This window comes from Acomys minous, assembly GCF_964271855.1.
Source record: "Acomys minous genome assembly, chromosome: 9".
Classification (NCBI taxonomy): domain Eukaryota; kingdom Metazoa; phylum Chordata; class Mammalia; order Rodentia; family Muridae; genus Acomys; species Acomys minous.
In genome coordinates, this window is record NC_140490.1 from 19470355 (window position 1) to 19496508 (window position 26154).

Below are 26154 nucleotides of genomic sequence, written 5' to 3' on the forward strand. Positions count from 1 at the left end.
GCCAAGGCTGTCTTCATTTAGGTATTCAAATGCAGTGACCGCCTCTCTTGTCATTGACTTTCCACAAAATGAAGTGTGAGGCAGAAAAGGTGCTTAGAGACAAACCATGCTTTCCCAGGTGAGGAGCTGGCCCAGGCTAAGTGTCCAAGAGGAGTGTGTTTATGTTTCTTCTTAAAGTCTCTGTCCCACACATTTGTTTCCTCGTTTTTCCTTGTCTTTTCAGAGAGATGTACGTATGCGTGTGTGTTGCTGTTACAACACTGCAGTGTTTCCTTGTAATAGTAGCTGGGTTTCTAGTGAAAAGGGAGTAGAAGGTTGTGAAGAAAGTACTTAAGTCTGAGAATTTGGATTGTCCTCTGGGCACCATGTAAGTGTGGCTGCCAGGACCTTTCAGAGTCTAAAACAGAATTAGGGAAAAGTGGTGGAGCCGATAGCTGACCTGATAACACACAGTTATGCAGAACTGCCCTAGCAATGTCCAGGAGCCCAGAAATCAGAAGTTTGGGGAAGTTACCTCTGAAGAGAGCTGCCATGGAGTGGAGCTCCCCCACTTCCATGGAAGGGACGCACAGCTCCTCTTCTTTGGAGGAGAGGTATTGTGTGCTCCAGTGACAGCTCCTGTAGAGGAGATAACACATCCTTCTTGACTAATACCCCACCAGCTTCCTTCCTCGTTACTGGCTTTGTGGCCTGACAGGCGCCCCACCCCATTCCTAACATTCACATGTCTGAAACAAAAAGGATAAACCTAAATGGTCTCTACAGTCTTCCTAACATTGACGTCCTCAGTTCCTTCAAAAACCATAGATGGGCTGGCAAGATGGCTCAGCAGGTAAAGGCATCGGCACCATGCTAACCTCCTGAGTTCAATCCCTGGGACTCATGGCGGAAGAAGAAAACTGATAGCTAGAAGTTGCCCTCTGACCTCTGTACATATACTATGATGATAGATAGATAGATAGATAGATAGATAGATAGATAGATAGATAGAGCCATAGCACATCACATCCATGAGATCAGCACCCGGGACAGGTTTGTGTACTGGCAGTCATGGCTGCCGTCTTTCTGGCTGAGAGTCATAGGGTCGTCAATACACTATGAGTCACTTTGTTGGATTGGTTAGACGTCTTGCTCCTGACCCATTTGGCCTGCCTCTGAGTCTTCATGGCTCTGAAGGAAATCAGGAGCCTTGCATCTGGAGCTCACAAGACTTTTTCAGAGAGCAGGTGGCATTTTCAGGAATGCTGATAGAACACCTAAACTACAAACTGGAATGCTAGGTCAGTCTACTCTTTGCATGGGCCCGGAAAGGCAAGGATCAGCTTGAGAGAAAGCAGAGTTAGGTGCAGAGCGTGGCCAGAGGAAGATGCTAAGTGCAAACCATGCTTCACAGACTTAGCCATCCCACCTATGAGGGCGGGGTAGGGAAACCACTTAATTAAATAGTCCTGGGTCCACAGGACACGTGAACCTTTCTGACTTCATTTGATGCCATCAGCATCTTTTTATTTATGCTTTAAAATTGAAAATGTTAACCTTTGTGCTTCTGGGTTAGCAAGAGCCGTGCTATGGTCATGCTCAGTTAGCAAGAGCCTCCAGCACTGGGCTACACACTCAGCCCCACCGTTAACATGGTTATTTATTTTCCTTCACCAATAGGAAGCACAGCTAGATGGCAGCACATTGCAGTCAGCCAAGTTCAAAACTGCAAAGTGCGTAGGAATCTCATGTACCAGGGGCTACAGGTCACTGGTTGTTCACGCAGAGGGCGGATTATTAACAGAGGATTTTTGGAAAGCAGCCACTATGGGCCTGGATAGGAGCCTGGGAAGCCAGTTGCCTTGAATGGGGAAAGGAAGCGAGGCTCCCCAGCATTCCCTGGTGGTCACACAGGAGCTGTGGGTGGGAGAGGTGTGCCTTTCCGAGTATCTCAGCCCTCCCCTGGGAGCAGCAGGGTTGTCCTGCCCAGGAGAAGGGTCTCTGGGCACAAATGGGGGGTTCTGCTCATGGGCAGGGATCTGCCACAACTTGTCTGTGTACCCTGTTCTGATTGCCGTGTATTGTGCCTTGCAGATACTGGGTTACTTTGACTATGCTTTCACAGCCATCTTTACGGTTGAAATCCTGTTAAAGGTAACACATTTTTCCTTGACCCCCTCCTCTGTGCAGCCGCAGCAGTAATGGTTGCGTTCTTTGCTTCCCTTCCAGATGCTAGGTTATGCGGACTATGTCTTCACGGGTACTTTTGCATTTGAGATCATTTTGAAGGTAACAGGCCAGCGAGCCCTGTGACTGAGGCTCCTCCTGTGTTGTGACGCACAGGAGAGATGCGTGAAGTGCTTTGAACTGTTTTTGTTTTTGTTTTTTTTTTCTTCTGTGATCAAGCTAAACTTTTTTTAAACTAAAGGATATTTTTTTTTCTGTGACCATTCCAACGTGTTTTTGCAGTTTTTCTTTAACCTTTGAGTGCATGTAGGAGCTTCTTCTTCACACTCTAGTTGGAATTATATTTTGTTCTTTAAAAAAAAAATCCTTTGAAATGTGTTCACTAATAACGGGTATGGCACCCTGTGTGAACTCTCGCCTCAGAGTCAGAGGACAAGCACTCAGGCTGTGACAGGAACCGCTTCTTCCTTGCTCCTGGCACTACACTCTGGCTTCTGTGTCCTTGACTAGTAACTTACTATTTATTTCCTTGCAGCGCATCTTGCAAGATGCGTGGAGATGTCCTGTGTCTGTTTTAATGGGATGGGCTTCCGTGTGCACAGACTAAAGGTGTACCCGAATGTGCTGCCCATGCATGGCCTAGCAGGTGGCATCGTCACTGTGTGTGCTGTGTCCCTGTGAGCACCCCATGGGGAGGTTCCTTCCGACGTGCTCAGAGGTCTGCAGATACCGTAGAGGACTAGCAGCCTCCACAAGTTGGGCCTTCTGAATCTGTTGTTGCAACCAGCTCCCTGTGGGGAGAAGCTGAGAAATGAAGAGTCTTAATTACAGTTGTCATTAAAGTATTTTGAGGTTTATATGTGTGCACAAAAAAAAAAAAAAAAAAAAGCACTTTATGTTGGGCAAGTAGGGACTTGGGCTCCTCACAAAATCTTCTGGTGACAAAACCTCAATTAATGTGAAACACCCACCCCATATATGTTCAACTCTGTTTCAAATCTTATTTTAAAAACCTGAGTTTTCTTGTTGAAATGTAACCCAGTGGGCTTGGTTGTAGTCCCCTCAACATCGGGCTGAGCAGAGCAGTGGTTGGGACTGAGGCTTATGGCCCTGTGGTAAAAACTGGCACAAAGCACATGGGGTCCGCACCCAGGTCCTGTTTTTGCCATTTGGTGCCTCGCCCTCCAGCTGCCTTGAGGAGCATTGCTCCATAGATCTATTAGCCTGGTTAACTGAGGCTCTGCTTTACCATGTTATTTAACGAGGGAGAACTTCCTTGTTGAACTCTTCCTGTCAGGTCCACAGACACCTCACTAGAGCACCCACTATGTGTGCTCCTGCTATGCAGGGTGTGTAATGTGAGAACGAGACTGGCTTAGTATAACAGCACCCAGCAGCCTCCTTGCTACACCTGATACTTGTAGAGTCGCTAGACTTGGGAGAGCTGGGAACGGTGTCTTTACACATGAGCCTATGGCCCTCCGCCCCTTTCCGGATTTTCTGAAGTAAGTTACACAGTCACTCAGCCCCGTCGCTTTGAGTTTGTCTTCCTTCCGTGCAGCCACTAATGAAGTCAGGCTTCTGCCAAGAGTTTGTGAAGAGCCCACGTTTTGGCTTGTTTGGTTTTGGACCCTGGAGGGGAGGAGGAAAACAGTAAATACACGTGTTTCTGTTTACAGATGACAACGTTTGGAGCATTCTTGCACAAAGGGGCTTTCTGCAGGAACTACTTCAACTTGCTGGACATGCTGGTTGTTGGGGTGTCTCTGGTGTCTTTTGGGATTCAGTAAGTATTTGTGTGTCAGTGGAATGAATTTCCATGGGGAACTTGAACCTAATTCATTCAAGCTGGCCACTGTCTCATGATTACAGCCAGGATGGCCTAATGTGCCCCATGGCAGAAAGTGCTGGGGCCGTTTGTGTTTTCCTGTTTTTGCTTCTGTTTTTTCCTTGTGCCTGCTATTAGCTTGAGTGTATTATCCTCTTTGAAACTGGCTTTCAGCCACAGATGAATGACAGCTTGACTGAGAGAGAACAAATTGGGTTCTTCTCAGGCCGAGACCAAGCCTTCGAGTATCCTCTCTCAGGGTGGCACTTTTCCTTCGCCGCAGGAGGAGCTTGGCCTTGGTGGTCTCTTGGGACCCCTTACACTTCCTGTGCCTGCAGGATACAGTTTCTGTGGGGCCAAATACTGCCTTTTTACCCTGTGCAGTACCTGGGGCAATCAACTGTGCTCGCATCTTCTGTGGCCTCACTTCACTCTCCTGCTGGCCTGTGAGCATCTGCTCTGGGCCCACCCGATAGCACCCCACGTGCGCACGCACACATGTACAAAAGCCCCTTAGCTGAGGAGACCCAGATAGGACAATAAGTGAGGCACAGTGAAGCCACTGGCCTAGACCGCTCTGTGGGAAGAAAAGCAGATGGTTTATTTGGCAATCAGACTTCTGGGCGATGTCTTAGGTGGCCGTAGTGGCAGACAGAGAACAGTGGCTGACAGGGAAAGCATTGTCAGGTAGTGGCAGAAGGGGTGTGGACCAGAACAGCCTGAGAGTTGGCACAGGGGCTTTGATCTGTTGTCGGCTGTTTAGGTTGGTCAGGAGCTACATGACCTTTGCCCAGGGTGGTTGACTGTGGAGGCAGATGAGGGAAATGGGCCTGCTTCCTCCTTCTTGCCTGGACAAAGTCTAGCCTGTCACTTAAGATGTTGTCAGCAGTACTACCATCTTGGGGGCCTGCTTTGGACCAAACAAGCATCAAGCATTCCTGCCTAGAGTCGCCTTCCTTGTTGTCACTTCCGGCTTGCTACCCATGGAGGAAGTTCTGAATTCACTTCCCAGGAGAACCTTCAGTCCAGTCCCTTCACAACTCTCATCAACTCCCTAGCTGTCTATGCCCTTACAGGGTTTTCTTCTTGCACACTTCCTCCCAGGCCTGTGTTCCAGCCAAACCCACCCATCCAGGACGCATGCACTGCTGCTGCAGCCTAAGCCCCTCTCCCCTCTGTGAGCTAACTCTACTCCTTTAGGGCTCACCGGATGCCACATCCCTGAGAGGCCTTCCCAGCTGCCCCTGAGCCCAGGCGCCCCTGCCTTCCCTCCCTTGGTGGAGCACACTGCATTTATCACCCCCACTCCCACCCCACCCCCCAGATGTGTGCTGCTCATCTCTCCTACCATATTTTACCCTGTGGAAGCCAGAAAAGCCCTAGCACCAAAGCACATGTCCCCAGACTTAATCCCTGAAATCTAAATGTCAGGAATCTAGTGTTTACATTAGCATAACAGTTTGAAAATGTCTCCATAAAGTGCCTGAAGCAGGGCCTCTGTCAGCTCCCTCAGGAGGCAGGAGGCCCACTTTATGGCAGAAAGGAGCAGAGAGATCAATTCAAAGCCACATGATTATGTAGGGTCCTTAAAGTGATGGGCACATGAGGTAACTGATCCCCAGTTCCCTCTCCAGCTGTAGCACACACCGCTGCCTGCTTTCTTACCTCTGTCCCTCCTTAGATCCAGCGCCATCTCCGTTGTGAAGATTCTGAGGGTTCTCAGGGTCTTGAGGCCTCTCCGAGCAATCAACAGAGCAAAAGGACTTAAGGTATTGAGCCTCTCCTTGGAGTGGGGCTGGCTTGGGTTGGGGATGGCTGCAGTTACTAACTGTTCTCGTCTGGAGATGAGCTGGGGCCTGCTGAGTTTCAGAGTAGGACCCTTCCACCAAAAAAAGCTGCCTCTGCCAAGTAGTGTCATTCTAAAACTGAAGGACGGCTCAGCAGGTAAGAGACTCGCTGCACAAGCGGTAGGCTCTGAGTCAAATCTGCAGACCCCATGTAAGAAGCCAGGCCTGTTCTGACACTCCTACAACCCCAGTGCTACGGATGAGGTGGCTGAGACAGCAAAGGGCTTCCTGGTGGCTCTCCCTGCTCTGGGTTCAGTGAGAGGCCCCATTTGAAGAGTATAAAGTAGAGGCTGACGGGGACACACAATGTCCTCTTCTACTCTCCTCACAAGAACAGGCATGCATGTGGGGACATGTACTCACATAACATGTATCACTACACACTTACACACAAGAAAAATGGCGTTTGATTTTGTTAGCTGGAGATAGGGTGTGGCTATAATTACAGTAATCATTTGTTACTTCCTTAACAACAGTCTATCTTTGTGTTTATTTTAAGTTATAATCTATTCTCACATGGATTATACACCGGCCTAAAGTGCTTACATCTCTGTAAGGCCTTCCCGGCATGAGGCTCCTGTGAGCCCATGGGTGGGTGGTGTTTCTTTCAGTTAAACTGACTTCTTCTGAGGAAGCCCAAGAAAGGGCACCTGAAAGGTGTTCCCTGGGCCGGTGGAATGGCTCAGTGGCTTAAGGCACTTGCCACCAAGCCTGATGACATGAGTTCAAATCCCGGGACTCAAGTGGAAGGAGAGCACCAGCCCCTGCATGTTGGCCCTCTGGCCTCCAAATGCACACATGCGTGTGCACACACACAGTAAGCAAATGTAATAAAAATAAAAGTGCACATCAACACTCGTGCAGGGATAACCAGAAAAAACAATGCATGAGGTTAGAACAGTTAGAAATTCAGGTCAAAATGCTCATAAATACAGAATCCTTTGCTTGCTGGGAACTTACTTCATGGCTAAAACAAGGAAGGGTAGTAGCAGCCTCGTGGCCTCTCTGTTTTCTCCCCAGCACGTTGTCCAGTGCGTCTTTGTGGCGATCCGAACCATCGGCAACATCATGATCGTCACCACCCTGCTCCAGTTCATGTTTGCATGCATTGGGGTGCAGCTGTTCAAGGTAGGGTTGCCCTCTCTCTCGCTCAGGGCTAGAGCCGCCTTCCACAGGAGAGCCTGTACTGAGTCTCCATCTGCTTTGTACCTAGGGGAAGTTCTATCGATGCACGGATGAAGCCAAAAGTAACCCCGAGGAGTGCAGGTGGGTACCCCGAGAGCAGGCTGGGGAGTTGGGAAGAAGGGATAGCAGGCCTCACGGATTTGCTCACGTTAGCATTTCAGGAGGGCTTGTCAAGGAGGAGAGGCCGTGTCCACTCAACTCGTGCCGGGAAGGAAGCATAGTGCCTGGCGTTTTGTTCAAGTGAAACTCAAGGAAAGTGAAATCAGCTGCTGTATTCAGGGTACAGTTAGGTCAGTGTAGTCACATTATTGTTTAGTCAGCACCTCTCTCAAGGTTTGAATCCTTTTTATCATCCCAAAAGAGTGAGAAGACGGCACGGGCTACTTAGTATGGAGCTTACAAACTGGGGGAGGAACCCCGAGATAACAGACAAGGGCCGCCAGTGTCTCCCCTGCTGTCTGTGAAGAGTGCGAATGGCGTTCTCCCAAGTCAGTCTTGCAGCTCAGGTCTCAGTGGTCAGGAGTGGCCTACCCCCTGCTGGAACACTTGGCACTTCTTCGCTCCTTGTTGCTATTGCCCACGCTTTGGTAATATTTCTATTCACAACAGCCAACAGAAATGTCCATTCACATCTCATAATTCCAGATGCTCAGTAAATATGGAATCTTACAGTCCATGTGTACACTGCCCAGAGTTAAGGCTACAGGAAATCTACATCCCTGACCTATACGGTTACAGCTGGCTGGGGTCTAGCTGCCTGCCCCATACATGTTGGTTTGGGTTTCCTTGAACAAATGGTTGTGGCCACAGAACATCAGGTACAAGTTGCCTATGACTGCATACAGCTCCAAAAAAAATGTTACTGGCCCAGGCTGAGGGACGCAGAGGACCCCACAAGCCGAATAGTACAGCCACACTGTGGCTATGTGGGCCCTTCCCTCTAGCTTCCTATTGCTGTGAAAGGAGAGGAGTAGGCTTTGTCTCATGGCTCCGTCGACGAGCACAGTTCTGTAGGAAATGGTGTGTGACAAAGGAAACTGGGAATACCAATGGTGTATAACGGAAGAGATTGTTGGAGCTAGAGTGGGGGATAAGCAGATACCTCAGCTTGCTTCTTAGAGTTTATGGGACTCTCTGTGGCCAAGTTACAATGCTTTCACACACATTTCCAGCCTCTCTTACATGAGGAACATTTGCCATTTGGCCGTAGCTAATTGCCAGCACATGAACACTGGCTCTCTTGCTGCTCCTGCCCCAGAAAGTGCACTTTCACTGGTCATTACTAGAGAGTTACTGGAGCTGTAGAGTAGATGAAATGTGGGGTGAACAAAGGAGCAGCTCCCCCCAGACTGTCCGGTGTGTGGCTTGGCTGTGGCTACGTGTGGAGTACGTCTGTGGGACTGACTGATACTTCCTGGGTGAAGCCAAGATGACTATAATGTCTTTCCTCTACAGGGGGCTTTTCATTCTTTATAAGGATGGCGATGTCGACAGTCCCGTGGTTCGTGAGAGGATCTGGCAAAACAGTGATTTCAATTTCGACAATGTGCTTTCGGCAATGATGGCTCTCTTCACCGTCTCGACTTTTGAAGGCTGGCCTGCGTGAGTATAAAGAATATCCAGGAAGCCGAGAGTGGGCATGCACACCGGTAATCCCAGCACTCTAGGAGGCAGGGGCAGGGGCAAGGGGAGAGGCAGAGGCAGGGGCAGGGAGAGAGGCAGGGGCAGGGGTGGCAGGGGCAAGGGCAGAGGCAGGGGCAGGAGCAGAGGCAGGGGCAAGGGCATGGGCAGAGGCAGGGGCAGGGGCAGGAGGATAGGCAGGGGCAATAGCAGGGGGAGAGGCAGAGGCAGAGGCAAGGGCAGAGGCAGATGGATCTCTGTAAGTTCGAGGCCAGCCTGGTGTACAGAGTGAGTTCCCGGACAGCCAGGACTGTTACATAGAGAAACCCTGTCTCAGAAAACAAACCAACCAACAGACAAGAAAATCCAGTCTCCCACAGGATCCCTCTTTGCTCCTGGGGGACTCTGTTCTGTCACCCATCCAGGAGTGAGTTCTGACTTTGCTCTTCACAGCTGGAAAGGTCACCTGTGACTAACTTTGGGCAACCTGTCAACATTTTTTGCCCGTCATGTCTCCTCCATCTGAACAGGCAGGTGTTAAACATCCTCATCCTGCTTCAGGCTCTCAGCTGTCAAGGGCCTGGACTGGCATCTCTGGGTGTGGTTAAGGAGGCCCTAAGAGGCATTTGCTCTATAAGCTTCTGTCCGCAGCTGCCCTTATGAAGTTAGTAAAGAGGATTTGACAGTGCTTAAACTCATCTCTTCACTCATCATGATCCATAATGGGCGCTAATGTGTGCCAGCCGTGGGAAGCTGTCACCACGCCATTCCTTTCATGAAGGTGCTTACACACTCATTCACAACATAGCTCCTTGCTACCAGTGCCATACAGCATGACATGTTAGACAGTGTGGGAGAGACAGCATGACCGAGGCAGTGTCACTGTCCTCAGAACCCAGAGTCCAGAGCTGGTAGAGCCATCTCATACTCATACAGTCTGGGTGAGTGGTGGTGATTGGGGTGAGAAAGGATATCAGGAAAATAGAAGGCACCCTGTTGCCTTCCTTCAGCTGTCCATGCCCAGAGGTGCTTCAGGAGGTGAGCGCCCAGGCTGATTCTTACTGGCTGCCAGGGCTCTAAGGAGTGGCTCTGACAGATGTTCTCTGACATTCTACAGACAGTTGAGTAGCACCTGCTCACTAGGGAGCTCATGTGGGAAAAGAGAGGTGTGGAGTAAGAGCTACACTCTGAAGAGACAACTGTGGTAATATCGGGTTCTGGACGCTCTGCCTCAGTCAGCCGTTGGGGCAGATGATGGGGTGTGAACCAGCCTGGGGCTTGGAGCCACAGGACCTGAGCCCAGCTCTCGACTTTGCCCCTGAGGATTGTGACCTCGTGACCTTGGCACTTGGATGCCCCTCCATTAAAAGGAGGATGGATCATGAGGAGTGAATGGATGAGTTCACACACTGCCCTTCTAGAGAGAAGTAAAGATAAAAGGAGAGGATGCTTGCACTGTGGGATGGGGTCCTGAAGGACTGACTGCATTGGAGTGGGTTAGTTGAAGTTGGGGTGTTTTGTGATAGCGTCCTTCCTCTCAAGAGTTCTGTCTGATGCGGGAACTTCCTGTTTGGGTGTAGTGTGTCTGTCAGTGCACACACAATTCTCAGTTCCTCCAATATATCAACGTGATGTTCTTTATCTCTTATCTGTTAGTAGAAGGTTGCATTGTTGACTATTTGTGGAATCTATGATTTTTTTTTCAGTTCTCCAGATATCCTTAGAGTGATTATATCTGGGTAACCCCTCACCTACTACTGAAGATGCCTCAGTGACCTGGCTGTGTTCAGAGTTCTTCATGTAACCCCCAACACACACACCACACACACACACACACACACACACACACACACACACACACACACTGTGACTGTGCAGAGGAATTCTGGGTGCATCTGGTGGGGCAATGGGCTGGGCTGCTTGGACAGTGGGACTGTTCTCACCCAGTTTTTCTGTTCTCCAGGTTGCTGTACAAAGCTATTGACTCAAACGGAGAGAATGTCGGTCCCGTCTACAACTACCGTGTGGAGATCTCCATCTTCTTCATCATCTACATCATCATCGTTGCCTTCTTCATGATGAACATCTTTGTGGGCTTTGTCATCGTCACCTTCCAGGAACAGGGAGAAAAGGAGTATAAGAACTGTGAGCTGGACAAAAATCAGGTTAAAGTCACACACTGTTTGTCCTTCTGTCCCTCAAGCAAGAGCGGAGTACCTCCTCTTTCAGTGTCTTTCTCTACACAGGGAGAGGAAGTCTCAGGCCCTGTCAGGATCACACTGTCAGCCATGTTGAATCTCTGTAGAGTTGGTCACTAGACACGGAGCAGACTGTGACTGGGGAACTTATTCCTCAAGCTTGTGATGAGCAATCGGAGAACACTGAGGGCCAGAAGCCATGGTCATGGCTGACCAGCAATGGCTTAGACTCTTAGTACTGTGACCCAGAGCCTCAAATTACTCCCTCAAGCTCGCACAGTCCCCCATAGAGAGGCTTTTCAGTATCTTCCTGCTGCAGACTTTCTTGACCTTTGTGCCAGTCATGTTTTAGGCTGGCTTTCAGGGTACAACTGTAGGGCAAGGAGCAGGATCCCTGGCCCCACCCATTCCATCCTCTGACATCTCCTTCCTCTAGTAGGGAACCAGAATATTCCCAGAGATTGCCAGGTGGCTTCTGGGGACCACAGTTGTTGTCGTTTAGGGGGAAGAGCCAGAAACTGACCTTGGGCTAAAGATGCTGGCATCGTTCTTTTCCCTCTTTGTGTTAGCTGCCCTGGAAGGAGTAGGAGCCTTGGCTCTGATTTTATGTTAAAGCAAGGGAGCCAGGAGCTGTGCCCTGTCCCTGTTCCGCCTGCACCTGCTCAGTGACATCGTGTGCATCTCTGCTCCTGGGGTCTTGGTCCCTTAGCTCATTTGGAGACAATTTATGAAGGCATGAAGGAATTGCCCCTTAGACAGTCTTTTGAACCTTTAGCGTATGTGATTGAAAGTCTGTCTATAGAGTTTCCCGTCTTCTATAAGGGGACATGGTGAGCAAGAATGGTCTGGCAGTGTAGCCTCCCTACAGAGGTGGGCATGGCATTATGAGGTATCCCTGCCCAAGTGGCAACTGTGACTGCTCTGGAAATTGAGGATGGTGCTGACTTGGTTTGTAGAAGAACTCTCCTATGTCAGAGTGTCCTTGTAGACCCTACCAGTGATAATCTGGGGGAATCTGGCTTATCTCTTTGCCTACCTGAGAAAGGAAAGTGAGGAGAAGGTTAGGTGAACCATGCAGGGATGGAGTTATAGGCTGGAATCTGGTGTCCCCAGAGTTAGAGTGACAAGGAGTCACACACAGAGAGAACTGGTCTGCAGCCTGCTGAGGGGAGGCAGAGTGGCAGGAATAAGCCTTGAGGCCAATCGGAGGCTCCCTCTGGCCTGGCTCCAAATAAGGACTAGTCTCTGACCCTGAGGGAGCAGAGGGACAGTGTAACCATCCTCACTGCCCTCTGGAGATGCTCCCAACCCATGAGACTGCACAGGCCCCTTCTGGATCTGCTGGAGTGTCCAGAGAGCGTCCAGCTGCCTCTATGGCTCTTGAAGATCCCGTGCCTGTCCTTAGCTGGCTCCCTCCTGTGGAGGACAACAGAAGCAGACCTGGTATCAGCACCTGCCAGCAGACAAGGAAGGTCCTGACAAGGCTTGGTCCAGGTCCCCACACCCCCACCCCTGCCTAAGAGACACTGCCGATCCTCAGGCAAATTTGCACAAGCTCTGTCTACAAGGTCCAGCCAGCCCAGGGGCTGCTCCCCTCACTTCTGCAGTTACTGTGAGGCGAATGCTAGATCCTACCAAAGACTCTGCGGCTTCCTCCCTGTTGTTCATGGCCCTTCCTGGAGGGCTGGAGTGAGCTCTTCTAGGCGAATGACCACTATGTGCTCTTCTTTGGAAGCTCTCACACCCCTATGTTTGCCTTTTTCTACCGTTGCAGCGTCAGTGTGTCGAGTATGCCTTGAAAGCACGCCCCTTAAGGAGATACATCCCTAAAAACCCATACCAGTACAAGTTCTGGTACGTGGTGAACTCCTCACCTTTTGAATACATGATGTTCGTCCTCATCATGCTCAACACGCTCTGCCTGGCCATGCAGGTAAAAATGGAGGTCACTGTGGGGACAAGCCTGAGGGTGCCACACAGCTCTGTACCCCAGATCCCCAAGGCAGCATGTGCCACCTCCCAAGAGGAAGGGTTTGGGTCTCTGATAAGCCTGGTTGATAGTGTAGTCAGAGTTCTATTCAGCCTGACGATTGTCCTGGTAGACACATAAGGTCACTTGTATGTTTGGATCTGCCTGGGTGATAGGGTTGTGGGTAATGCTTCCACAGAGACTGTGTGTGGTGTCCAAGAGTGGCTGGGTACCAAAGCCATGACACCACACAGGCCTCAGCTTCTGTCCTGGCTTCCGTCCTTACCCCATGTCACACCTTCTTTATGAGTGATGTGAATAATCTTCCACGTGTGTTTCAGGGCAAAGGATTCTGATGAATTCTTCAAGTCTAGCACTTTGAAATTATTTTTAGATTATTTTTATTTAATTTTGCGTTTATTGAATGTTTTGCTGCCATGTATGTATGTGCACTGTGTGTGTGCCTGGTACCCACAGAAGTCAGAAGAGGGGTGTAGATGGCCTAGAGCTGGAGTTGTGGGTGATTGTGAGCTATCACGTGGGTGCTGGGAACTGAACCTGGGTCCTTTGAGCCATCTCTCTGGTCCAGTGTTTGAACCTTTGGTCTAGACCTACCACAGTGGCGCTCATTGTTGAAGAAGAAAACCCAAGTTCTATCCCAGCCTTTAAGGGGCTCTTGATGTGGTAATGTCAGATATTTTCTAGTTTTTGAAATATTGACCTGAGTTATAGTAACTTCTTGCTGATCTTGGCCAAATCAGATTGCAGAGCAGTGTTGACAGTGAGCCTTTAAGAAGTTACTGTCTGACAGACATGACACTTGGTCAGGAAGCCAGTACCAAAGTCTACAACCAGACTGTGCTCAGGCTTGAAACCTGCGCAAATCAAGCCCTCAGCTCTTTGTAGAAGACAGGTCTATAGTGAGGCGCATGTGTTCAGGCACATTTCTAAACTTTTTAAACTTAGAAAGAGGTCTGTATGTTGATCTAGGGTGAAACTGTATAGCCTGCGTAATACCACCTTTAATGAGCCATAAACCTAAGTAGTATAAGGTTTATCACTAATCACATTCTACCTTTATCTGTAGACATTTAGGTGGTATCAGCAATGTGTTAGTCAAGGACCTGAGCATCATTCCCAACAGAGAAAGGTTGACTTCCCCTTATACCTGAACTAAAAGAACGGGCATGTTATTTCCTCCATCCTCCAGTCACCCTCACTGTGTCATGGATAACCCCAACCCCGTCATGTTTTGTGGAAGCTCACCATATGACCTTGTAGTGCTGGGATGAAATCTTGGAAGAGAATGCCATACTGGAGGGTGGGAAGTGACCCCAGGGTGCAGGTGTCAGGGGACCTCCCATTGCAAGGATGTGAGATCATGGGGCTTTGACAGCGGTGCCTCTGCCTTCCTCCACAGCACTATGAGCAGTCGAAGATGTTCAGTGATGCCATGGACATTCTGAACATGGTCTTCACGGGAGTGTTCACTGTCGAGATGGTTTTGAAAGTCATCGCATTTAAGCCCAAGGTAAGTTGTTGGATCTGCTCTGCAAAGGCTGTTGTTGAACCACCCGAGAAAGGGTCCTGCTTTCTTTTAGCCTCATGTTACTCAATTATGCCAAACTGCCCTGCTAGCTCAGTAGTTTACCATCTGAGAACGTTAAAATCTGATTACGACATCTGCTATACATATGGGAAAATAAATGTGCAAAGCCAAAACCCTATGAAAACAATTCTGAGAAAAAGATAGAACAGAATTGGGAATTTGTAGGCTGATGATCATTTTAAAACCCAGTTTTCTGTCTCTAGCACGGCATTGTCATGCTGTCTCAGGAAAATATAGCTCATTTATCTGAGTAGTTGGGGGAGTGTCTGATAACCATCAGAAAGAGCTGACCCTGATTTCACTCTGAGATCTCTAGCAGGAAGACAGCGTTTATTTGTTGCTGGCTGACTGCATCCTTTTTTACCTTTTATGGGAGGTCCTAGTACCTCTTGCTGATGCACCATCTTTTGTTGGACTTAGAAAAGTTGCACTTGTTTGCAAGAAAATGAATCACGAACAACATTGCACTCTGTTGAAGGAATGAGTGCATTGCTCCTTCCTTGGGAGGGAGTCAGTCCAGCCCCACAAAGCCCAAGGGCTGAGGTGTTCCAAGCCATGAAGCTGGACATCAGAGAGCACCACTGTGAAACATCTGAACCCAGACCCTCAGTCCATCCCTTACTGGATTAGCTGAGTTACTTCCCTGCCCTGTGCCCAGTTCCTCATCTGTCTATGAGAAGACTCATAATCCAGTTTATGGGATGTGGTGGAGAGTGAGGACTTATTACAGTCAGTGTTTAAAGGGTGCCTGCTATGTAGCACCATCCTGGAAACTGTCACTCACACTGTTACACCATCACCGCTCTCCTCAGGCAATGGTCCTCCTTCATTCTAAAGCCTTAGACTGAGGAGCTGAGCCGAGCTGAGATGACTTGTGGGGTCTTCTTCCTAGCATAGACACAACTCTCAGAAGAGAGAATGACAGAGCCTGGTCCTGGGTGTTTGTACATCTTCAGAAATGGTTGGTTTCATGTACTCAGAATTATACAGATTTTGAATTCCAGCCTGTTCCTTTCTTTAATTTGAAGTAATTCTTAGGCAATCTTTAATCGGATCTTTGTGGACCAAAAAGAAAGGACATTTGTAAGTGATGACTTGGGGAGATTGCAGTGGGGTCAAATTTGGCACCTTGCGCATGGCTAGATGTTACATACTGTGACTTGTCCATATCTACATACATAAACATCGCCTCCGTTTCCAAATTCATCAGAACCTCCTCGGAGACTCTGGTTTGCTTCTCTTTCGCCTATACTTCTTTGAACAATACTTGTCTGAACTGACGGAAAAGGTTGCAGAGTGAGAATGTGGAAAGTTCTTGAGAAATGTACACGGAACATTCCCATGGGACATTTCCCAGCAACCCTGTGCCATGTGCTCCTGTGCCTGGTGATTAAGCTCTGCAGTTCTCCAAAGCTTGCCCAGGTTGAGGAGAACACACACACACACACACACACACACACACACACACACACACACACACACACACCCCACAGCATGTAAGCACGTTAAGTGTGTGTGTGCTTATTTGTGTGCATACATGCGCGCCTAGATGTGTGAGTATATGAGAGTGTACATGCCCATACGTACCCTCTAAGGTCAGTGCATCAGTGGCTTGTAGTGCACTGCTTGGCCCAGTGAGTCTGCAAGCCTGGGAGGAGTGCCCAGGGCCCTGTGAACAGATGAGCAATACTGCTACACCAGAGAAGCTAATTTGCAATCAGTACTAATAGATCAAAGTTTTTAAATGGGTGATTTCCACCGACCACGTGCAGGCCTTGTTGTTTTGCTCAGCAAGGTGTTTTCATGGCCTCAGATGACCTCAAATTATAATCCAGAGAACCTTTAAAACAGTGGCACCAGTCTTGCTCTTGAAAAGCAATGTTTCTCTGATGGTTTACATATAGTGCTTTGTGCTAGGCAATGGGAGGAGAACAAATTCACCGAGACAGTGTTCTCCCTCAATTTCCCACTGCCCCCCAGCCCCCGGGATTTAAATTCTAATTCTTCTCATTGGTGTCCTAGGTCAGGTCAACAGGCTACCTGTCTACACTTACACAGTCCAGGACCCTGTGCCACCCATATCCAGGGTACGCATTCCCACTTCAGTTAACCCAGTTGAGAAAGTTGCTCCCAGGCTTATCAGCAGGCCAACATGATGCAGATGTCCTTCATTGAGAGTCTCCTCGGAGCAGTCTAGGTCATGTCCCATCAACAGTTTAAACTAACTAGCCATCTTCAGAGCAAGTTCCAGGACAGCCAGGGCTACACAAGGAAGCCCTATATTGAGAAAGAGCAAACAGAGCCTGGCCCCATGGTGGCACACACCTTTAGTCCCAGTACTTGGGAGGCAGAGGCAGGCAGACCTCTGAAAGTTTGAGGGTAGCCTGGTCTACAAAGAGAGTCCAAGACAGCCAAGGCTATACAGAGAAACCCTGTCTCAAAAGACCAAAAAGGAGAAGGAGAAGGAGAAGGAGAAGGAGAAGGAGAAGAAGAAGAAGAAGAAGAAGAAGAAGAAGAAGAAGAAGAAGAAGAAGAAGAAGAAGAAGAAGAAGAAGAAAGAAAACAAATAACAAAAACACAAGACCTAATATTAAGCACAATAAGTGAAATGTCAGAGTCAGAAATATGTCTGTATAATAAAAGCCATTACATGCAGCTGACTCACTTGGTCTTTTCAGGAATGTAGAGCTGAAAGAAGGAAGGAAGACAGACAGGAAGGAAGGAAGGAAGGGAGGGAGAGAGGGAAGGAGGGGTAGAGGATGTGTTTGTTAGCTGCTGGCTCCACTTGAGAGGCCCTGGCTTCAGGGTTCAGTTACAGAGGCGTGTGTTGCTCCTTCAGGTGGGAGGGTAGGTGGGGACGGGCCCTGTGTGAGGAACCATGGTGCCTTTAGTGCAGAAAGGGTGGAGGAGCTGAGTCATGGCCCAGGCAGCCATTTCACAAAATGGGAGGCTACTAAACAGGGAATCAGTGTGTGGGAAGAAAGGGAGGGCTGCCATTTCTGCCTCCCCTGGACTGTCAGAGCACCTGGGCAGAGCCTTCTACTGCAGCCATGTGAACCATGAAACCTCCTGTGAGATAGAGGAGGGTGTGTTGGTCTTTGGGCTGTGAACTATAAGGATGTGGGCGCCATTTTGGAACTGTGAAAGCTGTTATTATGTATCAGACTTCCAAAAAGTTCTCAGGGAGTATGACGCCCTAATCTTGCAGATCTGGAGGGATTTTATCCACCATGGTGTACCAGGAATGACCCAGACAAGAACACCGATCATTGTGGAAAGATCAGGGCTGCAAGAGGGGTTGCTGCACAGAGCGCACAGGGTGGAGCTGTCCTCCTGTGCATCCACCAGGCAAGATGAGAAAAGCAGGGCTTGGAACACAGGCCAGTCAGGAAGCGAGGGAAGGAGGCCCAGTCTTAGGGTGCTCTGTTAGTGTTTTGAAGTCTTAGCATTGGATTGAGGAGTTCATTCCACCCTGTAAGAGAGTCTGGAGAAAATAAAAAGGGTGTGGGGGGCGGGGCAAGGACCTGTCCATCAACATAGTGTGTGGTGATGCAGCCAAGTAAAGAACTACTTGTTACTCCCTTGCAGCAGTGTAAGTCATTTGAGAGTACTCTGTGATGCTGGAGGCTCCGTGTGACCCAGGAGACTGCCTTGGGAAGAAAGCACGAGGCTCTCCTGTATCCTGGGGCCAGCTCTTTACCTTGCCTCAGACCACATGAGGTGTCCATACATCAGGAGTGCCTGCCTTCCCTCTATCTGACCAGCTAAGAATCCTGTGTTCATAAGAAGCAAGCTGAGGAGCTGTGAGCTTTGCTTTTAAGTAAACATTCCTGTTAGATTTGAGGCAGGACACTTCCGTTTGTCAGCTCCATGAACTTCAGAGAGAACTTTTTGAGCGCCAGCCAGTGGGGGCCAAGTGTAAGAGACACCATAGTTGTAAAGGAGGGACCAAGAGTAGATCAGAACTCGCTGACATTGCGTCTGGGAGTCTCGTTGTCAGCAGTAACAAAGGGAAGCAGTAAGCATCGGTCAGAGTGAATGACTTCCTGTTGGTGGATGGGAGTGCCATCAGACATAAACAGGAAAACATCCCACTCTTGATGGTTAGGAGTCATCGTGTCCATCTTTTCCAGAATGCAAGAGATAGCTGTGGCTCTGCAGAGGCTTCTAGCCCTGCAGTTGATCATGGGCTTCTGGGCCTTGACACTTCAAAGTACTTCTGCTCTTTTTCCTTATTTGGCTGTAAATACACTCACTGTATATATGCTGAGCCCCCCCCCCCTTTCTAGAGTTCAGACCTGGATTTTTTTTACTCTTAAAACATGATTTACCTTTTCAAGACAGATCTTGGCAATATAGCCTCGGCAACTGGAAGCCTCTAGCTCTGTACCGAATGTAGCCCCTCTTCTGGTATGGCTCCCCATGGTGTCCATTGTCAACAGGTGCCAGTTAAGGATGTAGTGTGAAGGTCCTGGAAGGCATAAACCACAGAGAATATACATCTACATTTTTAAGTCCCAAGTACGTTACAACTGACACAAGATACAAGTCCCTAAAAAACGAAGAGCCAGGAAAAACTAGGGTACAAGTTTGTGGAGAAAGACATGGCCCTGTATCAAACACTAACTGGATTCAAGGTTCTGGGTTGCTGACACAGTTGATGGAAGTGATGATAGAATACATTATGTGGTCCTCATCCTTGGAAGGCTTTGGTGTGGCAGACCTTCTGGATGAAGGTGTGAGAAAGGCACTCAGTGTGAGAGAGTACAGAGGCAGTCAGACGGATATAGGAAAGTTCCGTGAAGGAGCTGGCATCAAAGGAGGAAGTGGGTTTGAGCTGATTAAGGTCAGTGGGCTTGCATAGGTATCAGGAGATGGGAAAGAGCCAGGGAGGCTGTTGGCAGATCTAGAGGAGTTCACTTAGCCTGGAGGAGGGAGAGAACAGAGAAAAGCAAGGGTCAGGGTAGAAGGAGGCCATTGGCCATCTGGGAGCACTAACACATCCTCTTCATCCTAGAGAGTCTTCCCCCCCCCCCCCACAGGACTTGCTCCGGCTTGTCTTTACTCCACAAGCAAGAGTGTCCTTGCCACAGGACTCTGCTCTAAGGCTCTATGCATCTCTGTGTCTGCCGCCCTGCAAGTGAGGACCTTTAGACGAGTCTCTTTGTGTCCTTCCTTCAAGCCAAGAGCTCTTGGGAATCCCACTGCACTATAGGACTAGTGAGGATGAGGGGGTGCTGCTGATCTGGTGGCTTTAAGTGGGAAAAGAAAAAATGAGGGGAGCTTGAAGACTCAGGGAGGTATAGGGGAGCCTCACTCTTTCATCAGCTCATGAAGGTTTGGGGTGGACACTCTGGGTGTCAGGACAGGGTTACCCTCTACCTATCCAGGGCCATAAGTCTGTGGGATATGAGTGTGTGTGTGTGTGAGTGTGTGTGTGTGTGTGTGTGTGTGTGTGTGTACACACATGTTTGCCCCTGTCCATGCCCATTCTTACTCAGGCCCTTTCTCACACACATGGGAGCACAACCACCCTTCTGTGCCCCTTTCCACCAGTGGACAGTATTGTTGTCTCCCCTTTGGCTTTCCTGACCCCTTCCCTGGTTGCTACGGGTGCTGTGGGGACTCGGATGTGTCCCCTCATATGATCCATGTGATGTTCCCTTCATAAGTGCTCATAAACATCTGCCCCTGCCCGCTCTGTCCAGGGGTATTTTAGTGACGCCTGGAACACGTTTGACTCCCTCATCGTAATCGGCAGCATTATAGACGTGGCCCTCAGCGAAGCCGACGTAAGTATGCACCTGTGTGGCCTGCGTCCTCTCTCTCCTGTCTGCACATTCTGCTCCCTGCCCTGATGTGGCATCACCTGGACAAGTCACAGATCCCAGTCACACATGATCGGAAACTAGACATTTCCTCACAGAGGCTGTGGGAAAGAGCCTTCTAGAGTAGAGCCTTAGCCCAAGGCCTCTGCAGACACAAATCACCTTTGCAGGGCTGACTCTCTGGCACCACTGACCCCAGGCACTAGTAGGCAAGGTAAGATAGGGTGTCTCTGGTTGTTTCCATTTGCTCTGTCAAAGTCCATCCAAAGTGACGCATCTATGACATGTTTGTCTTGGGGCGATTTTTTTTTCCCAAGTAGTCGAGTGGCACATTGTTAACGCTGTCCTTTTCTTCTTTTTTTTCCTGTTGTGCTTCCTGTCTTCTGTGGCTTCTGAATGCTTGCCTAACAGCACTATTTCACTGATGCATGGAACACTTTTGATGCCTTAATTGTTGTTGGTAGCGTCGTTGATATTGCTATAACTGAAGTGAATGTAAGTAGCAAACTCCGTGTCCCTTAACGTGGTTTGTTAAGTCTGATGGTGGAAGAGACCACACCCGTGAATCTTCATGCGCATAAGAGTTTCAGACACTAATCCACTTTGAAAGGTGAAAGTCAGTGTGGCCTCCCCTCCCTTGTCATATGTCCACCCCTTCCCCTAAAGAAATGGAGGCTTGAGCGTAAAACGTGCCACCTTGGAACTGAAACAGTTATTTTTAAAAGAGCATGCTCTACCAGTGGAGTGCCCCGCTCTCTAGCTGGGTAATCTTCAAGTCTCAGCTTTCCCAGCTATAGGATGGATGGCCCTGTGATGGCGCAGGACACCTCTATAGCCACGCCTGGGCTGAGGTGGCTGCCGCCATGTCCTCTTAGCTTTGAGTCTGCTTTCAACCTAGCTGGTGACCCCGAAGAGTGTTGCGGGTGTGTGTCGCGAATCAGTGCCCTCTTCGCCACGTGCAGTTTATTCTTAACAGGGGAACACGTGTAATAGGCAAATCAAGTCCCCACCAGAAGCAGACTGACAACTCACACATCAGAGTTTGAGAAGGGGGACACCAGCTTCCTCAAGTGAGGGTCCAGGGCAGACAGAAGAGGGCCCTGTCCATTTGTAGGTTTCAGTGGGTGTCAGCGTGTATACCCTTCACAGCGGTGAGCCAAGCTAGGGGAAGTCCTGTTGCGTGGTGTTGGCTTCTGCTCTGTGTTGCCAGTCCAGTGCTGCCCCTGCCACTCCAGCGCTCTGTTCTGCCTGGCTGACATATACAAGGCTGAGAGCTGTCTGCTCCATCCTGGTGCCCAGACCTCCTGGACCAAATGGGAACGGTCCAATGAGCACAGGCTGACCTCAGTCAGCATGGGTGGGTGGACAGCCACTAACCTGGCAGTTCCAGCCCTATTTCAACATTGACTTATTGAACCCAGGCTTCAGTTTCTCACTCATAGGCCCAGCAGAGTGAGTATATCTGCTGGGAATACATGATGTGACTATTTGTGAAAATACTTATTAAAACAAAGGGTATGAAGACACACTAGTTTGTGCAATCTTCCTGTATACTATGTGAAGTAGACTGCAAGATATTACCATGGCCACCAAAATATAAAGTATGCTTTGTCACACCAAAATCCGTGCAATGTCAAGATGGTAAGAGGATATTTTACTAGGCCTGGGTACACACACATAGCAACCTTGAGCTCAGACAGTATAAATTCAACTTTACAAAACATATTCTATAGCCAGCTATAAACTTGTCATTCATAATATGTCAGTGACATTTGGGTGTAAAGTAATCTAGTGTTACTGCAAGAACAGCAGGACCCTACCTTGACTGCCGTGTGGCATAGCATCTGACTGCTTTAATCATCTCAAGGCATTTGGAGTATCTATGATGGAACTTCCCTTGGGTCAACAACAACCTATGACAGATGTTAAAATACCACTAGCTGTTGTCCTAACAGACTTTTTAGGTGCTGCGAGCCAGAAGTCATAAACTCTTATTTCCTGGGTACCAGGATGTTGCCGTGGCTTGTTGACCAGCTAGACCCAGCTTTCTCATGCTGCCCACCTGCTGGCCAGCTAGCATGACCTAGCACACTCAGCGGCAACACCTGCTTCACGGGCTGGGCGCTGGCCCTGCTTCTCATCCCTAGCCTGGCCCTGCCTGCAGTGTCTCAGGGTAGCTGTGCTTCTCTGTGGGTTGGGCAGCCCTACACTTGTGTGTCTAGTTAGCAGTTTACACCCGGTGTCTGTACAAGGCCTCTTTCCTGATAGCCAGCTCTCACCAAAGACTCGCGCTGGGGAACGTTCCCAGTTCCCAAACCTGCTGTCAGTCAGTGGCCTTTCTCTGACTAGCTGTACTCTGAGACCAAACACTTCTTAACCTTGGCCTTGGCAGCTCCCTACCCTGGGTTACGTGCAAAGATCTCAGTTGTCAGTCCACTGTCATTGACACAAAAGTTTTGCTCCCTGTTCATTTACTCCATCTTGAACAACAGTTTCACTACTTGTAGGCTTGGAGCTAGGCTCTGGGAATAACCAAAAATTAAAAAGAAAGACAGGAAATTCTTAATCTCTGATGTTATAGATATGTAAGAATGGGAATATTTATTCCTGCGCCCTTCATACATACACAGTTCCCCAAGTTGCCCAGGAGAGCAACGCATGTCACATCCTCAGTGCCTTGTCTTCTGTCGTCCAGAGTCAACTGAGCACGAAAGCCGTTGCTCCACTGTTGGCTGGTTTGAGTTGCCCTCATCATCGTCATCATCATCATCATCATGTTTTGTGATGTTTAACCCGCTATGCTCTCTCCCCTAGACTCCGCTGGTCTTCCTTTTCTGTTGCCTAATTGATTTTTCATGTTGGTTTTATTTTTAGAAAATTGTAGCGGCAAGTATATATAATCATATATACGGTGAAGTCGTTAAGCAAACGCGCTTCCAGAGACTGTACACTTTGTTTCTGCTTCCCGCCTTTGGTGTTCCACTGAGTTTCACAGGACTTGCTAAAGATCAGCCGTGCCCATCTAAACTGTTTCTTCTCCCGTATGTCCTCGTCCCTGGTGGGGGCCTGAGCTCAGGCTTTCTTGGTCAGTCACACTGGCACTGTGACTCACCAGCCCAGCCTTCCAGGAGTGATCTAGACCATGAGAACTCTAGCTTGTTTGTATTCTTTGCAAAAAAAGAAAGAAAGAAAAGAAACAAAGAAAGGGGTGGCCCTTTGCACTGTCCTGTTTGCATGCTCACCTGGCTCTTTCCCTCTTGTGTCCCCTCCATGTTCCCCTGCCCTGTTTGCTCCTGGCGTGATAGCTTTCCTGGACCTGCCCCCTTCACCTTTGTAATCTCACCAAGCTGCTAACTGTTGGATGTTGGATGACACCCGATAGATTGACTTTGCTGTCTCTTGGATGCCTGTTTGTTCCTTGAGTTCTGAAATGACCAAGCAACAAACATTCTGACCCAGGGATGGCTGTTGCTGATATTTTGCATTATTTTTCCATCCCATTGTTGCCTGGGAGAGAGTGGACTTGCTTAGAAATTGTGGCCGTTTTGTGTTTAGCAAAAAACATAAAAAAAAAAACAAAAAACAAAAAAAAACAAAACAAAACAAATCTACAGAGGCTCACTCCCAGATCCTAGGACTGCTTTGTCAAGGGCCCAGCTTAGACCGGGTCTCCACCCTTTCAACCCGCTTGTTGTCGGAATGAGGGCAAATAGTTTAGCTCTCATATGGTAGGTAGCCAGGGGCCAGGCTGAGGAGCAGGAACTCGCAATAGCAGAAGCTACTGAAGCTATCTGTTCCAAACCTATAGCTAACAGTGGAATTCTATTGAACATGGATCACTCGGCTCCTCAAGGCCATTCTTGAAGGGAAAGGCATGTAGGGAGCAAGTCTTTCCCCTGCCTCGTGTCCTCTAGGCTTACCTGTGAGTGATCTCAGAAGTTGAGCGTAGTGCCAGGTCACTTATACCCTCTTCCATCCCAAATGCCCCTCTATCCCTTGGAAAAAAGCAGTAGAGGTGGAGTTTAATCCCCTTGCAGCCAAATCCTGTCCCTTCACCAATTCCAACAGCCCCTGCCCCACTGGAACAGCCCACACGGGTTTTCCAGTGGCCCTGCCCTCTGTGACGGCTCCACTGCCCTAAGCTATCTGCTGAACACTTGGCCCAACATCGCTGTGAGCTAGGGACCGAACTTCTCCACCCTGAGAGCACATTAGAATAGTTTGGTGGCTTTCAGAGTTCCTGAAGGATAGAAGGACCCAAAAATAACTCTTGGGTGGCATGTTGGCTCCCGGTGCTTTTCAGCGTTTCCCAGGGTCAGAGAAGTTGCCTTCTTTGCAGATGGAGCAAAGCCATCCTAGGGGCCTTCCAGTTCGGAAGATACTTTGGCAACTTGCACGGTCACCAACTCCTGCTGAAGCATCCTCCCCTATAGCAGTCCTTGCCCTCTGATGTGTGTGGATGTGTGTTTGCGGGGGCGATGTCTCAGGCCATTCTGGGGGTGCATGCAGCCTGAAGTGCTTTGTTCTTTCATCCCTTTGTTGTGTGGTCCACTGCTTTGTCTCATGACAAATGCTGTCTCCTCTCCTCCCCCTTAAAACAAAACAAAACAAAACAAAACCAAAACAAAACAAAAAGACAATTTGACTAAGTGTCATGGTCCACACCTGCAGTCCCAGTACATGAGAGGCGGAGGCAGCTACATAGTGAGTTTGAGGCCAGCCTGGGCTACGTGAGACATTGTCTCAAAAAAAATTTTTTTTCAAATTTAATGCTTGATGATTGTCATTCTTCAGATACAGTTAAAAAGATGCACATTTCACTTCAAAAGTCAGTTTAGCCAGCTTTCATCAGCCCAAAGGAAGAAGATCACAAATGGCCTGTCATGGAGCAGCATAGAGGAGGAAGCAGAAGAGGGAGGCCAGAGAGAGCAAGCAGGCTTACCGATGCTCTTGCAGGTCCCACATACATTATGGGCATTTTGGTAACATAGTTGTAGAGGGCCCTGTTCTGCCTTCTCCAGTCCTCTGAGCATAGACAAATGGAGGTGTGCACACACACACAACTACACATATGCACAGTACACACATGTGCACCATCTAGCTGCCTGGGCAAGAGTGATGCCTCTCTCTCCATGGCCCTTAGGGAAAGTGATATGGGGGCAAGAGTCCTGGGAATCTAATTCCTGTGTGTGTTAAAGCTCTAAGTTAAAAAGCAAATAATAATAACAACGAAACCCTCATGATCTAAGCTAAATGTCGGTGGCTTACACCTGGAACCCCATAACTCAGGAGGCTGAGAGACAAGAAGAATCATAGTTTGAGGCCAACCCAGCTGTGTGAGACCCTGCTTCCTATGTAATTAAAGGGGAGAAGAAGGCCCATTCCTTTAAGGAAATATTGTTAATTCTGGTATGAGGCAATAAAAGAACTTAACAAAATTAATGACCCTGGGTTCTGAGGTGCCTTCTTAGAGCTGTTCTGCGTATCTAAGTGGACAAGAGCCCTCTCTAGTGGTCAGAACTTGGGTCCAGAGTCACTGCTGAATTACAAGTGTACTCTGATGTATCCAAACTATTATTATTATTATTATTATTATTATTATTATTATTATTATTATTATTATTATTATTTTACTAAGGGTCATAGAATTCCTATGTTTGGTCTCAGGAAGCAGCTTAAGAAACAAGCCTTTGTTTTCCCCATTCCCCCAGGGAAGGAAGCTGCTAGCAGCACACCCACCTACCTTCCCTGTATAGTTTTACTGTGTGCCACAGAAAGCCTTCGTTGGGAATCACCAACAGAGGAGCCTGCCCTTTGTCCAATCTCAGGAAGACCCACTGCCTCAGTGGAAATGGCAGTTATTGGCGGGAGAGACTGGAGGCTGTCCTTTCCCCATCCTGGCTA

At 48.7% G+C, this 26154-nt stretch overlaps 1 protein-coding gene across 15 annotated transcripts in view; it reads left to right on the forward strand.

The window, feature by feature from the left end:
- Nucleotides 1–26154, forward strand: part of CACNA1D (calcium voltage-gated channel subunit alpha1 D) — a 305943-nt gene that overhangs the window by 234913 nt on the left and 44876 nt on the right. For 8 of the 15 annotated variants that reach the window (XM_084797101.1, XM_084797105.1, XM_084797096.1 and 5 more), the window contains 10 exons: nucleotides 2074–2133; nucleotides 3846–3952; nucleotides 5676–5763; nucleotides 6862–6969; nucleotides 7055–7107; nucleotides 8482–8628; nucleotides 10610–10811; nucleotides 12619–12777; nucleotides 14234–14344; nucleotides 20131–20214. In XM_084797101.1, the coding sequence (XP_084653227.1) occupies nucleotides 2074–2133; nucleotides 3846–3952; nucleotides 5676–5763; nucleotides 6862–6969; nucleotides 7055–7107; nucleotides 8482–8628; nucleotides 10610–10811; nucleotides 12619–12777; nucleotides 14234–14344; nucleotides 20131–20214 (1119 nt within the window). Of the gene's footprint in view, nucleotides 1–2073; nucleotides 2134–3845; nucleotides 3953–5675; nucleotides 5764–6861; nucleotides 6970–7054; nucleotides 7108–8481; nucleotides 8629–10609; nucleotides 10812–12618; nucleotides 12778–14233; nucleotides 14345–20130; nucleotides 20215–20661; nucleotides 20746–26154 lie in introns of all 15 variants that reach the window. The other 7 variants (XM_084797091.1, XM_084797098.1, XM_084797099.1 and 4 more) reach the window with 3 other exon arrangements.